Source organism: Manis javanica, chromosome 16 (genome assembly GCF_040802235.1).
Source record: "Manis javanica isolate MJ-LG chromosome 16, MJ_LKY, whole genome shotgun sequence".
Lineage (NCBI taxonomy): Eukaryota > Metazoa > Chordata > Mammalia > Pholidota > Manidae > Manis > Manis javanica.
Window position 1 is genome coordinate 47853019 of NC_133171.1, and position 17076 is coordinate 47870094.

The 17076-nt window shown below is 42.6% G+C and overlaps 1 protein-coding gene and 1 pseudogene across 3 annotated transcripts in view; one reads left to right on the plus strand and one right to left on the minus strand.

Annotated features, from left to right (window-relative positions):
- Positions 1–16343, minus strand: part of LOC140846885 (anthrax toxin receptor-like) — a 58686-nt gene extending 42343 nt beyond the window's left edge. For 2 of the 3 annotated variants that reach the window (XM_073225060.1, XM_073225058.1), the window contains exon 1: positions 8909–9344. Coding sequence is in view for 1 of the 3 variants with exons in the window: in XM_073225061.1 (XP_073081162.1) it covers positions 16175–16236 (62 nt within the window). In the remaining 2 variants the exon portion in view is untranslated. Of the gene's footprint in view, positions 1–8908; positions 9345–16174 lie in introns of those variants that run through there. The other variant, XM_073225061.1, reaches the window with a different exon arrangement.
- A 98-nt stretch (positions 16344–16441) lies between these two features.
- LOC140846889 (ankyrin repeat domain-containing protein 66-like) overlaps positions 16442–17076 on the plus strand; it is a 21964-nt pseudogene continuing 21329 nt past the window's right edge.

Sequence of the window (17076 nt, forward strand, 5' to 3'; positions counted from 1 at the left end):
TGAGGCTCAGAACCTCACCCCCCCTGCTTTGAGAGAAATCTTCTGCATCCGTGGATGTCTTGCTGCCCTTGTCTAGCCTGGATTAATACTTAGTCCATAGGCACACACCTGATCATCTGATCATCTATATTTGCCTTCTTACAGCACTAAACTATGTTTTCTACCTTTATCTTGCATCTACCTACCACTTCAGCATTTTATTAAAAATAAAAATAATAATAATAATAGGAGAAATGTAGGATCAACATATAAATCAAGTACAAAAATCAAATGAATATTCATATTTGACCTGATGGTTTATAGGTCATATTGCATGATCAAAACCGAAAGTTTCTGTGATGACTGCCCTTGTACTGTTCACCATGTAAGAATTTATTCACTCTGTAAGAATTCGTTCACCATGTAAGAACTTGTTCGTTATGCTTCAGAAGATTGGAGACTGACGAGAATTAGGCTTGAGATGGATTAATGATTGTACATTGAGCATTGACCCCCCTATACTGAATTTTATTGTTGTTAACAACCATTTGATCAATAAATATGAGAGATGCCCTCTCAAAAAAAATAAATAAATAAATAAATACAAAAAAAAAAAATACAAAAAAAAAAAAAAATGTTTGTTGCATCTGGGCCAAAAGACAATGTGTGTTGTTGCCCTTCAGCAGGGCCTGGACTTTAACCTTTGAGGAAGTCATCAGAGCCCTGCAGGAGTGCACTGTATGCTCTGAAAGGGACTTAACACCAAGGGAAACAAAAGCGAAAAGGAACAAATGGGACTACATCAAGCTAAAAAGATTCTGTACAGCAAAGGACACCATCAGCAGAACAAAAATACATCCTACAGTATGGGAGAATGTATTTATTTGTAAATGACATATCTGACAAGGAGGTAACATCCAAAATACATAAAGAACTCACACACCTCATCAACCAAAAAGGAAATGACCCAATTAAAAAATGGGCAGAGGATCTGAATAGACACTTCTCCAAAGAAAAAATTCAGATGACCAGCAGGCACATGAAAAGATGCTCCACATCGCTAATCACAATGGAAATGTAAATTAAAACCACAATGAGATATCACCTCACACCAGTTAGGATGGCCACCATAGAAAAGACAAAGAACAAGAAATGCTGGCGAGGATGTGGAGAAAGGGGAACCCTCCTACATTGCTGGTGGGAATGTAAACTAGTTCAACCATTGTGGAAAGCAATATAGAGGTTCCTCAAAAAACTAAAAATAGAAATACAATTTGACCCGGGAATCCCACTTCTAGGAATTTGCCCAGGAAAACAAGTTCTCAGATTCAAAAAGAGATATGCACCCCTATTTTTATCACAGCACTATTTACAATAGCCAAGACGTGGAAGCATCGAGTAGATGAGTGGATAAAGAAGAGGTCGTACATATACACAATGGAATATTATTCAGCCATAGGAAAGAAACAAATCCTACCATTTGCAACAACATGGATGGAGCTGGAGGATATTATGCTCAGTAAAATAAGCTAGGCGAAGAAGGACACGTACCAAATGAGTTCCCTCATTTGTGGGCTATAACAACAAAGCAAAACTGAAGGATCAAAACAGCAGCAGACCACAGCTCCAAGAAGGGACTAGTGGTTACCAAGGGGAGGTGTGGGGGCGGGTGGATGGGGAGGGAGGGAGAAGAGGTTGAGGGGTATTATGATTGGCACACATGATGTGGGGAGGATCACGGGGTAGACAGTATAGCACAGAGAAGGCAAATAGTGACTCTGTGGCATCTTACTTCACTGATAGACAGTAACTGCAATGGAGTATGGGGGGCTCGATAATATGGGTGAATGTAGTAACCAAAATGTTTTTCATGTGAAACCTTCATAAGAGTGTATATCAATCATACCTTAATAAAAATATAAAATAAAAAAATAAATGGGACTCAGACCAAGTCGCACAGCAACCTGGGATGATACCTAAGGGACTGATACTCCTCAAGTGGCAGGTAACAAATCCTACCATTTACAACAACATGGATGGAGTTAGAGGGTGTTACATTCAGTGAAATAAGCCAGGCAGAGAAAGCCAAGTATCAAATGATTTCACTCATCTGTGGAGTATAAGAACAAAGCAAAAACTGAAGGAACAAAACAGCAGGAGAATCACAGAACCCAAGAATGGACTAACAATTACCAAAGGGAAAAGGACTGGGGAGGAAAGGTGGGAAGGGAGGGAGAAGGGGAATAAGGGGCATTACGATTAGCACACATAATGTGTGTGGGGGGCACGGGGAAGGCAGTATAGCACAGAGAAGACAAGCAGTGACTCTATAGCATCTTACTACGCTGATGGACAGTGACTGTAATGGGGTATGTGGGGGGGACTTGATAATGGGGGGAATCTAGTAACCACAATGTTGTTCATGTAAGTGTACATTAATGAAACCAAAAAATAAAAATAAATAAATAAATAAGAAGGAACAAGCTAGAACTAGTACTCCTAAGTCATGTGATGTCACCAATACCGATCTAGGAACATGGCCTCGGGTACACACACCATCCATAACACTGGGCATGGATACTCTTCCTGTCACTAAAACTGCAGACACAGCCCATCAACTCACTGAACACAAGGGCCCTAAAATACCACCATCAGGACTACTGGTGGCTATGCCCAGATGTGGGATGAGTTTATGTGGCTTACCCCAGGTTATGGACATTTGAGCCCTGGGTCACCCTTATGTTAGATGTTCAAAAATTAAAAAATCACTCTAAACAAAACCGGCACAACTGTACCAAGAATCTGGGATGGATATCGCTGAACCTAGGCAGTCATTCTGCCACATTAAGGTATGGCAACTGGTTTGGGGCTGACTCATTGTACTGCCCAGGTATATACTAGGTAGCCCCAAACGGGACCCATGGTTATGTGGCACAGATCTTTGCCCGTGGCCTCCACCCAGGTGGTTCGGCTGCTGTACCCTGGGTTTTCCCTGGGCATAGGGGAGAATCAACCCCAGTGTAACCACAGTTGCCCAAGTCCCTCTCTTTTAAGCTAGATGAGCACAATCCATCTTTCACTGGTATGTATGATCATTTGGCCTCTTTGCCCCACACATTGGCCTGGAGGATGTTATAGCATATATAAAAGCTCTTATGAAATTTATTCAACAAGCCTTAAGGGAGAGCCAAGAAGGCCTGTCCTTATTGAACACCGATGTGTCCCTAAGAGATAAGCTGTCCTCCAAAATGGGATGGATTTGCATATTATTAGGGCATCCCAAGGAGACACCTGTGCCATTATCCAAGCAGAATGTTATGTATTTATACCTGATGAGTCTACTTTATCATCTTTATTAAGGACATTTACTGAGGACACAGTTGAATGACCTAAGTGATCCAACACCCAGCCTAAGGGATTTAATAGATCAGTAGTTTGGATTATGGGGCTCCAAGTGGAAAAAATTGTAGTTGATTTTGGGAGTCATTGTCCTAATCTGGGTTTTCTTCTTGCACACACCGTGCTGTTACTGCAGCATATGTCTCCAATACAGCCAGACGGCTGTCAAAGGAGCCCCCTCTGTGCTGGTGAAACTCTTTGTTGACCACTCAGGGCACAATGCAAGGGGCAGGGGAGGGGAGGGAGCATATGAGATTATAACAACCAATCACAAGGGATGGAGGGTAGAAGGAAATCATCAAGAAGACATGACCACCAATTGACCTGTGACCCAAGCAACTGGAGGCTCCTCACCCCTGCCCTGTCCTTAAAATGTGGGCTCTGCCTGCCTTCTCTGCTCCTAGAAGCTGCCTGAGGCTATAACCTTGAGATAGCAATGTGGGTTTGATACCATCTGGACTGTATACATGACCGAACCCAGTTACAGCTTCTGTGTAAACTTTAAGATTTGGTGGGTGGGTATGAAGATCTACTCATTTTGTGGCTGCCCAAGACAAGTCTCATCTGTAAATTCCTTTGCTTACTAACTTTGCTACCTATCATTCTGGAATGGCCTGCGTCTTTGTAGGTCTTTCCGTGCCCTCCAAGTATGGGATCATTTTCAGATTATACCTGAGAAGATCCCAAAGAGCTTGTGAACCAGCATACTTATATGTGGAATCAAAACAAAAAACAGAAACCAGAACTCATACGTACAGAGAACAGGTTGGTGGTTGCCAGAGACAAGCACGGAGGGGGCAGTGAAATGGGTTCTAAGCCTCACCTCTGTTGACCGCCAATTTCTCACCTGATGGCCCCTCTGTGACTGTGCCTGTCTTAAGCTGTTCCTCCCTTGAGGAATCTTACCCGTCTCTGGCTAACCAGCCATCTTCCAGGGCCATACAAGGAGATGTAAATTAAAGTTGGTAAGGGAGAGAGAAGCAATATTCTTTGAAAAGGTTAGCTTTTTACTTCTTTGCAGATTTATGCCCCAGGGCTCCTATGCCTAGCACTTGTCTAGAGGTATCTTTACCAGCTGGAAGGATTAAGATACACGGTAATTTTAAATATGAGGTATGAATTATAGTAAAGGGCTGTATTTAGGAAGGAAAAAGAAAAGCTTTAGAAGCAGCAAAGGAAGAAAATATGAGAAGATTGATTATTTCTTTGACATAACTTCTTGTAGAGTAATATAAGCATGTACAGTTTTAACAAATTACTAATTAAATTATGTACACACCTTAACAGAACAGGAATACAGATACATAACAAAAGCAGACCTACAATTACTGGCCATATCCAATGAAACCAAGAAAACCAGTTAGGTAACCCAGGCATTTGTGAAAACTTATTAATAATATGATGAATATTGTCCAATTGATTTTGAATAATTTGAGAAAAATCAGACAAATTACAACAACACATTCCTGGAAACTGTTCACATCCCACATTTTCTTTTAACAGCACAATTAGGGAGCAACTTGCACTTCTTCTAGCTCTTGATTGAGTTCAGATAATATAGAAGCAGTCAGATTTGTTGTCTTACTATATGCACAGGCCAGCTTACATATCTCTTTTTGCATTCCACTGACCAAGTCCAGGAACTGACAGGATGAATGCCGCTGCAACTGCAACAGAGGTGGGACCTACAAGTTTCAAGTTGTCGTCACAATCAGACGGCAGAGCTTGGAGAAATCTTTTGTGACTATTTCCGGGATAATCCATTAGAGTAGGAAGGATGCATCCCACGCCACACATACTTTGATAATGTGAGGAGAGGGCTTAGGGTGTGGACTTGTACCACCTGCCCGACCCCTAAGGTGGGCTGGGTTATGTCTGTTTGCTAGGGTTGTTTACAGTGAGGTCACGGGTTATGCTGAGCTACCCTTCTTTATTTGCGGAACACTCAAACATTCCAGGCCAAGTTTCTCCTGGCCTTTTGAGCTTTAACTGATCTCACTGAAAAATGACTCTAGAGCTTAATGTTTAACACAGAGTTTTGGTAGGGGGTTTCCTTGCATGTAGTTATTACAATTGCTCTGACTGCAAATATCCTGCCTTGCTTTTTCCGGAGGCCCTCACCTTATTCTGTCTAAGCTCACGGTACCTCTCTCATTCCCCCCTCTACAGATAGAGACCCTAGCTGCTGCTAGGGAAAAGAGGCCATGACTGCTCTGGTTGCTTCATACTGAGAGGGGGCGCAGTAACGGGTGCAGCTAGGTCTCCATCACTGGTCAGTTGAGAGGGCCTCGGAAGATTGGCGCTTCTATTTCGGGTTCCATTTCTATTACTATTTGCAGTTTTATGGCTTCTAGGCAAGATATAACAAATCGTGTTATTAGGTTAAGTAGCAACATCTGAAGCTGGATTTTCTTTCTTGGAACAACTTGACAAGATTAAGAATGCATGGCTGAATATGAGAACTAGAAATAGTAAAACTTTAATTGAAATGATGGGAGAAAACTAAAACATCTGGAGAATCATAGCTAGATATTTTGGGGAAACTAGAATTCTGGATCTAGTCTACGTCTCAATGACTAGTATTAGGATTTAGTATAAATAAGGCTGCATTATTGAAACAATACTTTTCTCTAAAATCACCCCCATTTTTATTAGAAGTAATTAGATTAAGAAAATAATTAACACTTGGCTTGACTATTTGCATAAGTGCATCAAGAAGACCAACTGATTACATAGGATCCTTTAAATGTGCTTTGAAGGAACTTTTTATAAGGAATTTCAGATTGGACATTTAAAGGCCTCTGGAGGCTAGAAAGCCAAGCCAGACTTGCCTTCAGGTTTTGCCTGCAGTACCTGTACATTTGGGTGAATTCTTCTCTTCCCAAGGTCCCCAAGCCATCGTGAGGTTCTTGCACTTGCCAGGAAGTGACCTTCCTTACGCACCTGGTAAGGCTGCTGGGAACCCTGTAACCAAGGTACCAGGCCAGTTCTTCGATGGAGCTTTGTTGGCTCCATAAAGTCAACCTTAGTTCCTTAAAGCTGTTCATATCTGAGTTTATGCACGTGTCTCTCAGGCATGACATTCCAGTCAAAGCCTTGGTAATATAACCTGTGTTTTTAATTGATCCTCTTACAAGGAAAGCAGACTCTTAATGAACTTATGCAAATAAACATACTGCTGTAAAATATGAAAATAGTCACTGAGAGGTTTTAAATTCTGGAGGGATTAGGTAGAGAGAAAGATAAATGTTTCGATCCTGCCTATAAAGATATTGTCATTTACTAAACTGTTGTCAGTTTAAGAGAAAAAGCTTAAAACACTTTATCAGCAACATTTGAAACATAAAGCCACAAAACCATTTTCCTTAGTTTATTTAATCCTATGTAACCAATACCTGTTCTTCTGAAATCTAGTTCTTTACTAGTTTAGGAGTAATAAAACAGTTACTATAAGTGACAAAAGATTTACAAATGACAATGGGGAAAGATCTGATGAGAGCTTACTATAAGACAGTTGACATAAGAAAATTTGGATATTTCTGTAACACAAAACATTCAGTAACAAAGTTTAGCATCATTCCCTTTGACAGTGCTTTCCAGGTAAATATATATCAGTTAAATAAGCCAAATTAGCCAACTATTTTCCCCGATGAGGAGAAAAAATTCCTCTGACATGTTCCAGGGGCCCTCTACAAAATATCAGAGTTAACTAGAGGTAAAAGCACCTTTCTGAATTTGATTTTGGGAAGTTGTCAAAAGAAACTCTCTTTGGCACTTGCTTACATAAGATTATAGGATGACATGAAGCAATACTTATCCATTTAACTAGAATGACAACAAAACACTTCAAAGGCAGACACAGAAGGGTACACAGTTGTTAGCAAAGTTTAGCTTTTAGTCCTTCTAATATTGAGATCTCATTTTCTTAAATACTCAGACAATTCATTGAGACTTTAAGCATGAGAAATTGCTTTGATAAAACAATTAGAAAACTTTCTACAATTTTTCAACATTAACTGCAGACTAAGAGTTTAAGAAAACTTGTACTTTTCACTGAAAACAAAATTCTAATTTGCTGTTAATGTTGAAAAATTGGATTCTACAATTTTTTTTTACATTTAGAGTTCTTCCTCTTTAAATAAACAGCTGTACTTTAGAACAATTACTTTCTTTTACCCTCAACAAAACAAATTTCCATTCCTTATACTTTCTCTTATTAAAACACACATCTTCATTTTTCTTCTCAAGAGGCGGCATGAGTAGAGCGGCGGAAATCTCCTCCTGAAACCATATATATTTTGAAAATACACCAAATGGAAAGGTGGGGGAATGACAGCCTCTTCAACAGCTGGTGTTGGCTAAACTTGGACAGCTACATGTAAGAGAATGAAACTGGACCAGTGTCTAACCCCACACACAACAGTACACTCGAAATGGATCAAAGACCTGAACGTAAGTCATGAAACCATAAAACTCTTAGAAAAAAACATAGGCAAAAATCTCTTGGACATAAACATGAGCGACTTCTTCATGAACATATCTCCCCGGGGCAAGGGAAACAAAAGTAAAAATGAACAAGTGGGACTATATCAAGCAGAAAAGCTTCTGTACAGCAAAGGAAACCATCAATAGAACAAAAAGGCATCCTACCGTATGGGAGAATATATTCATAAATGACAGATCCGATAAGGGGTTGAGATCCAAATTATATACACAGTTCACGCAGCACAACAAACAAAAAGCAAATAATTCAATTAAAAACTGGGCAGAGTATCTGAACAGACACTTTTCCAAAGAAGAAATTCAGATGGTCAACAGGCACATGAAAAGATGCTCCACCTCGCTAATTATCAGGGAAATTAAAATTAAAACCACAATGAGGTATCACCTCATGCCAGTTAGGATGGTCAACATCCAAAAGACTAGGAACAACAAATGCTGGCAAGGATGCGAAGAAAAGGGAGCCCTCCTACACTGCTGGTGGGGATGTAAACTAGTTCAACCATTGTGGAAAGCAGTATGGAGGTTCCTCAAAAAACTAAAAATCGAAATACTATTTGACCCGGGAATTCCACTCCTAGGAATCTGCCCAAAGAAAACAACTTCTGAGATTCAAAAAGACATGTGCACCCCTATGTTTACTGCAGCACTATTTACAAGAGCGAGATATGGAAGCAACCCAAGTTTCCATCAGTAGATGAATGAATAAACAAGAGGTGGTACATATACAGAATGTAATACTATCCAGCCATAAGAAACAAATCCTATCATTTGCAACAACATGCATGGAGCTGGAGGGTATGATGCTCAGTGAAATAAGCCAGGCAGAGACAGACAAGTACCGAATGATTTCCCTCATTTGTGAAGTATAACAACAAAGAAAAAATGAAGGAACAAAGCAGCAGCAGACTCACAGAAACCCCCGCCTGGCGGCCACGTCCCAGTAAACCCACCAGCCCGCACCTCAGGGGACTCCTGCGCACCACCGGCCCGCTCCTCAGGGGGACCCCGCGCCCGCGCCCCGTCCTACCTTGAACCAGCGCCTGGAGCAGGTGCAGCTGGAGCGTCAGGGGCGGCCGCCAAGCGCGCCGCCAGCCTGCGCTCAACTTTGGAGTCGGCAGCCCTCCGCGCAGCCCCGCGTCCTGGCCGGGGCTCTCGGGAGCCGCGCGGGCTCCGCGGTGCAGACGCCGCTGCCGCCACAGCTCGGGGCAGCGCAGGGCGCGGGCCACACTGAGGGGCCGCCCCCGCCTGCCCCCGCCCTGGGGCCCTCACGCGCTCGCAGAGCGGCCCATTAACGGGAGGCGGCGGGTCTTGAGGGGCACGGTGGCGGCGGTGAGATTGTCAGCACGGAAATGCCCGTCAGACCGCCTTCAGCGGCCCCGCAGCCAGAGCGCCCGGGCCGCGGCAGCTCCCGAGGAGTCCGGCTGGAGCTGAGGTGACGCCACTTCCGACTTCCTCACCAACCGGCGCAGAGGAGAAAGTGCGGCCCCACAGGCGCCCGCTGCGGCCGCCGATTGGTCGAAGGGAGGGGCTCGTGGGCCGCCGCGCCCCGCCCCGACCCTCGCGCCCGTTTTCGAACTTTGTGGTATTTCGCACAGACCTGCGAGCCCAGGCGGCTTCCCGCACCGCCTCGCCCCCTAGGGACGTGCAGCACGCCCTGCAGGTACTGCTGCCCTTGAATCTATGGTAACCACAAATCCAAACCCTGCAATACGCGTTAGCATTAGTAAGTACGCATCTAACGATAATCACCGTAAATGTAAATGAACTGAATCCACCAACCAAAAGACACAGAGTTACAGAGTGGATAAAAAAGCAAGACCCATCTATATGCTGCCTACAAGACACTCACTTCAAACCCAAAACATACAGACCAAAAGTGAAGGGATGGAAAAAGATATTTCTGTGGGACCCCCAGAAAGTCAGCTTGACCTAACTCACTCCATTTTGCAAAGCCTAGCCTAACTAACTCCATTTTGTACTAAAAACCCCATCCTAAGCAAAATAGGAAAGAGGAAGTACCGTGCTCCTGGAAAAATAAGAGGCTAGAAATAATCAGCAATGAGCTTAAAAGTTATAATAAACTTGGGAAAGCCCCTAAACTGTTTTACTACATCTGCTAACTGTTTTGATACATCTGCTAACTGTTTTTGCTGCATCTGCTACATTCTAAAAGTATAAAAGCAAAAAGGGAACTTTGTTCAGGGTCTCAGATTGTGTCCTGTGTTCTGACGGCTGCTGAGACCCTAGTTCGAACTAGCAATAAAGACTTGTTTTGTTTTTGCATCTCGCGACTGAGCTTGGTGACTGCAACTCCGCACAGGGACTCAAGGAAATGGGGCACATTTCATGCAAACAATAGGGAGAAAACAATCAGGTGTTCCAGTACCTGTATCAGACAAAATAGACTTCAAAACAAAGAAAGTAACAAGAGATAAAGAAGGACATAACATAATGATAAAGGAGTCAGTCCAATAAGAGGATATAACCATTATAAATATATATGCACCCAGCACAGGAGCACCTACATATGTGAAACAAATACTAACAGGATTAAAAGGGGAAATCGAATGCAATGCATTCATTTTAGGAGACTTCAACACACCACTCAAACAACAGATCAACCAGACAGAAAATAAGTAAGGACACAGAGGTACTGAATGACACCCTAGACTAAAACAGATGGATCTAACACACATCTACAGAACTCTACACCCAAAACTGCAGGATACACATTCTTCTCAAGTGCACATGGAACATTGTCAAGAATACATCGTATAGTAGGCAACAAAAAGAGCCTCAGTAAATTCAAAAAGATTGAACTTGTACCAACCAACTTCTCAGACCACAAAGGTATGAAACAAGAAATAAATTATGCAAAGAAAACGAAAAAGCCCACAAATACATGGAGGCTTAACAACATGCTCCTAAATAACCAATGAATCAATGACCAAATAAAAACAGAGAAAAAGCAATATATGGAGACAAATGACAACAATTCAACAATGCAAAAATCTGTGGGATACAGTGAGGGCTGTGCTAAGAGAGAAGTATACTGTAATACAGTCATACCTCAGGAAAAAACGATAATCCCTTATAAACAGTCTAAACTCACAATTAATGAAACTAAAAGAGAAGAAAAATTGAGGCCCAAAGTCAGAAGAAGGAGGGACATGATAAAGATTAGAGCAGAAAAAAATAAAATCGAGAAAAATAAAACAATAGAAAGTAATCAATGAAAGCAGGAGCTAGTTCTTTGATAAAATAAATAAAGTCCTAGCCAGACTTCTCAAGAAAAAAAGAGAGTCTACACACATACACAAAATCAGAAATGAGAAATGAAAAATCACTACAGATGCCACAGAAAAAAAATTATGAGAGAATACTATGAAAAATTATATGCTAACAAACTGCATATCCTAGAAGAAATGAACAACTTTCTAGAAAAATACACCCTAGCAAGGCTGGCCCAGGGAGAAACAGAAAATCTGAACAGACCAATTACCAGCAATGAAATTGAATTCGCACTCAACACACTACCTAAGAACAAAGCTCCTGGACCACATGGTTTCACTGCTGAAGTTTATCAAACATTTAGTGAAGACCCGAATACCCACCCTGCTTAAAGTTTTCCAAAAAGTAGAAGAGGAGGGACTTACACTCATTCTATGAGGCCAGCATCACTCTAATGCTAAAACCAGGCAAAGACACCACAAAAAAAAAAAAAATCACAGGCCAATATCCCTTATGAATATAGATGCAAAAATACTCAACAAAATACTCCAAAACAAATTCAAAAATACATCAGAAAGATCATCCATCATGGTCAAGTAGGATTTATTCCAGGGATGCAAGGATGGTACATTTGAAAACCTATCATCATCATCAAACACCACATCCACAAAAAGGACAAAAACCACATGATCATCTCCATAGATGCTGAAAAACTATTCAACAAAATTCAACATCCATTTATGATAAAAACTCTCAACAAAATGGGAATAGAGGGCAAGTACCTCAACATAATAAAGGCCATATAGGACAAACCCACAGCCAACATCATACTTAACAGAGAGAAGCTGAAAGCTTTTCCTTTAAGATAGAAAATAAGGATGCCCACTCTCCCCCCTTTTATTCAACATAGTTCTGGAGTTCCTAGCCATGGCAATCAGACAACACAAAGAAATAAAAGGTATCCAGACTGGTAAGGAAGAAGTTAAACTGTCACTGTTTGCAGATGACATGATATTGTACATAAAAATTTGTTGTGAATTTGTTTCCCACAGGGACTTCCTAGAGGCAGTTAAGCCAGAGGCAGTAGGTCCACAGAAGATGATGGAAAAGATGAAATGTCTGGGCAAAGGCTGCTAGGTGGAAGGGGTACCAGGTACCAAAACAGTGATACAGAGCCTGTGTATAAGCTCCATCCAAAAATCAGCATGTGAGAGAGCTACACAGACCCACATTCAAGTTGCGTAGCACCCAGTAGAAGCTGAGAGGGATACCACAGCTGTGTCTATGAAGGACACAAGATGGCAAAATGACACCTTAGAGAAAATACAGCCAATCTGAACGTCCTTATTCACCCGAACAAGATTTTGCACCTCATGCTGGATTGGCACACATCTCCAGCTTGTGCAGATCAGCAGCGATGCTGGAATCCTAGACCCAACACATTATTCTTGTTCAGTCTGATCCCAGGGATGGCTCATGATTTTAACCAAGGTCTTCCTTCCTAAGAGGGTCCCTGAAAGCTCCTATGAGATTGGTGTAGCCAGAAGGGGACAAAGGAATTAGGAGCCACAAGTGGAACCCAATTCTCATCTTCCTTGTCCCAGAGGCAGGGAAGCCTGGAGCTTCCCAGAGATAGGGGCCCTGGTAATCACACCATCAGGTACAGAGGGCTCTCTGCTCTCACTGTCGACTCTGAAGAGGAGGCAGACAGATTTGGCCTACAGATGCTTAAGCCCTCTGAGCCTCAGTTTCCTTGCTTGCAAAATACATTCAGACTTGGTATTGGGAATGATGAGGCAATATTTACAAAACATCTAGAACAATTCCTGATGCACAAAGGCATTCAGCAAATATCTCATTTCCTTCTTGCCCCTGTCAGTTCTCAGGTGCCCATTCTGTCCCCCTTGCTGCATTGCCTCTTTTACAAGTATTGCTTTGAAATAGAAACTGCATCATTTCCCAGGTAGGGAAGCCTTAACTTCAATAACTTTTGCATGTGACTTTGACTTACCATCTCGGGATAAGATGTAGCAGAGTAGGTAAGAACATGACTACGGCAACCAAATCACTCGGTTGTCCGACTGGCTTTGTAACCCTAGACAAGTTTTTTGATTACCATGTGCCTGAGTTTGCTTTTCTGTAAAGATGGCATCATTATGGTACCTGCCCCATACAAACTTGGTAATGTATGTTACAGCACGGAGAACAAAGCCTATATAGGTTTGTTACGATCATCTTTCTCAGAATTGGAGGATGGTAGAAGAGAATCAAACCACAGTGTTAGGAGCAAGGGACAACAGTAAGCAGTAAACATGCAAGGAAGCGGCACAGGGCCCAGCCCACACTTGAACTTAAGGTCGCTGTGCGTCTCCTTTATATACTGAGCTTGGCCAGCATGGGGTAGATAGTTGGAGAGGAATTAAAACACTGCAGTGTGACTCATTAAATGAGTTAATGTCAGTGGGTCTCAACATTCTCATCTATAAAATGAGTTTTTGACTGATGATTTCCAGAGTCCCTTCCTTATCTAAAAATGGCTGTGAGTCTCTGGAGAATTGCTTCATGGAAGCCACCTCAGTCAGAAATTTTAGTTCCAATGCTTGAGCCAGGGTGACCAAAGGGCAATGACTGACCCACAGATATTGCCCAGAGGCCTCTGTGGCCTATCACCACATGGGCAAAAGACTCTCAAGGGTAGATTTTTGACATTGACCCCGAATGAAATACTCATTCAGTCACAAGGGCACACTGGCATCACTGGAAAGCCCTTACCACACAAATTCAGTATTCCATTTGCAGATGCTACAACTTGTACTGTAGAAAGAGTTAGTATTTCTGTAAGGATTTAACTTTGTCTTATCTTTATATGGCCTTGTGTGCTATTTGTGTCAGATGTTTAATTTTTAAAAAATATATCCTTTGTGGTTACTTCTTCCTTTTGCTTAAATGTAACAGAAGTATCTCCCTTCACTCTTGACTTATGAGAAATCTTGGGGGCTCCTCCCTTTGGTTGCCTCACTCCCTGGCCAGCTCATGGCCTATCAAAAAGTTAGGTGTCAGAAACCTATTATCAGAGGAAGGAAACATGTAGGTGGGAATATGGCCCCAGACACAAGCAGTTTGCTAATGGTAACAGCTACAACTTCTTACCTACTATCCCCTAGTAGATGACAAGGATGGCAGGGCTCTGTCCTTGTACACATACGTCACTCAAGGCATATTAGTTACTTATCAAATGTATGGTAGATGGAATTGAGCTGACCTGGAACTGTTATGAAACTCAGAAAGCTCCATGTGACCCTGAGCTCTTTGAGGGTGGGCCTGGGATTGCATGTCAGTCTTTGTCAGCCTGTAATGGACCGCCATGACACCCTGCCTTCTTCGGTTGACCGTCATCCCTAGCCACATGCTTCCCCTTTAGCTTCTGTGAGGCTGTGTTCTCCTGGTTTCCTCCTACCTTTCTGGAAGGGCTTCTTAATCTCCTTTAAAATTCTTCCTAGTCTACCAGATCTCAGAAGGATAGTAGGCCTCAGAGCAGGGGTCTCCTCTGTACCTGCAGTCCCAAGTGTGTAACTCCATAGCTCTAAAGCTTCAGTATTTATTTGATATTTAGCCCTTGACTCGTATTCGATAACTTGGATGTTTTACAGAACTTAACACATTCAAAACAGAACATGTGATTGAACTACCCTCCTACGACACAAACCCGCCCCGCCCTTGGTCACCACCACACCACTGCATGTCACCATCCTCCCAACAAGCCAGTCAAACCAGAAACTCAACCATCACCTTTGAGTCTTCCATTTCCCTCACTATTCATGTGTAATCCACTGACAAATCCTGTTAATATTTTCACCTAAATAATTCTTGATTTCATTTGCCTCTCTATATCTCCACTGCCAAATATACCCAGCCACGAGCGCTTCTCGACTGGGCTCCAGCAACAGCCTCCTTGGTGGTCTTCCTGCTCTCGATCTCGTCTCCCTCCCTTCAGTCCATTTTCCATGAAGAAGCCAAAGTGACCTTCAGAAACTATGTAAATTGACCATCTTGTTCCTTGCTTAAAACCTTTCATTCAGTATTTAGCACACATAACGTCGGGGGGTCACAGGGAAGGCAGTACAGCACAGAGAAGACAAGTAGGGACTCTATAGCATCTTACTATACTGATGGACAGTGACTACAACGGGGTGTGTTTTGGGGGACTTGATAATATGGGTGAATGTAATAACCACAATGTTGCTCATGAGAAACCTTTATAAGATTGTTTATCAATGATACCTTAATTAAAAAATAAATAAATAAACCTTGCATTCAGTGACTTCTCTTTGTACTTGGAATAAAATCCAAACTCCCCACCATGTCCTGGAAGACTGCATGACCTTGCCCTTGCCTATACTAAATGAATCTTTTCTTCTTGTCCCACACCCCTTGCTGCATCCTCCTCTTCTTTATTCTCACTTCAGCCGAGCTCTTTGCCTCCCTCCGCTTGGACACCTCCCCCAGCTCCTCAGACGCTCCTTTATGCCAGGTCTCACCTGCCACTGCCTCACGGCATCCATGACCACCCCCTTCTCCCATTATTCTCTGTCCCTGTACCTTGTCTGTTCATGGTTCTTACACACGCTACACTTTCACAAATATACATTTATTTGTCTTCTTCCTTACTGCCTTTTTCTTCGGACTCTAAGCTCAAACGAGTGCCTTGTTCTCCACAAGCCCAGTACAGTGTCTGGCAGATAAAGGCATTAAATAAATACACGTGGGAAGAAAGTTGAGAGACAAATGGAAGGAAAAACAGAACTGGGAGAAGGAGGAGGAGGAGGAGAAGGAAGGGAGGAAGAGAGAGGACAGAGTGAGAGACGGAGGAAGGTCTTTGAGATGAGCATTTTCATAAAACAGCAAGAGCTTAGAGTGAGGGAGCAAAGAGGGGAGGCGAGGAGAGAGCACCTGAAGTTTTCCTCCCTCCCTTCTGTGCTCTCTCCTGTTCATGTACTTTGTAGGTTGTCCTCGCTAGTCGTCTTGCATAGCCCTTTGAGAAAGGCGTCAAAGCTTCACTTACTGGTGAGAAGAAAGAGGCTCAGCCAAGTGAAGGGCCACCGCTCCCCACCCGCAAGATCTCATAGCTGGTTCTGCATGTGGGCGGTGGGGCGCGGCTCCTTTTCTTCCCTCCTCCACAGTGGCTTACGTCCTTCGCAGTGTCTGTGGACTGGCAATGTTTTTTTGATCAAATGCTATCTGAAGAAAACCTCGGAAGGACCACACTTGGAAGCGGACTGGACCTGCCGCACAGCTTCTGTGCGTTGCAGACCGACAGTAAGCCCGCCACCAGCCCACAGCCTGTGAGGCTGACGGTGACTGGCAGCCTCGCTAAGGGGGGCGGGCTCAGTCTCCATGGTGTGCGGCGCACAAGACTAGCAGCAGCCTGCCTGCCGGCTCCCAGCGCCTCAGATCTCAGGACAGTGAGTATTTTTATATTACCCCTGTCTTCAGATGTATTTATTAGAATTTACATTTACTGGCTACTTTTTTACATTGAGACACCTGTACCAGAAAGACAGAAATTCAACTTCACTAATCAGATTTACAAGGATTCATGTAAAGGGAAATTTGCTGAAGTCATTCAAAGGCTAGTGAATTGTAAGTTTTCCATAAATACATTTTTGGTTTTCTTAAGAAAGCCTCTAATAGTATCATTTATTTATTTGAACAGCTTTATTGAGATTATTCACATACCATAAATCCATCTATTTAAGGTACACAATTCTGTGATTTTTAAATATATTAGAAGTTGTGAAAGCATCACCCTCCACTAATTCTAGAACATTCATCACCCTCAAAAAGAAATCCTATAGTTATTAACAGTCACTTACAGCCATCCACCTCTCCCCAATCCCAGACAACCAATAATCTACTTTCTGTTTCTGTGGATTTGCCTATTCTGGACATTTCACATACGTGGCA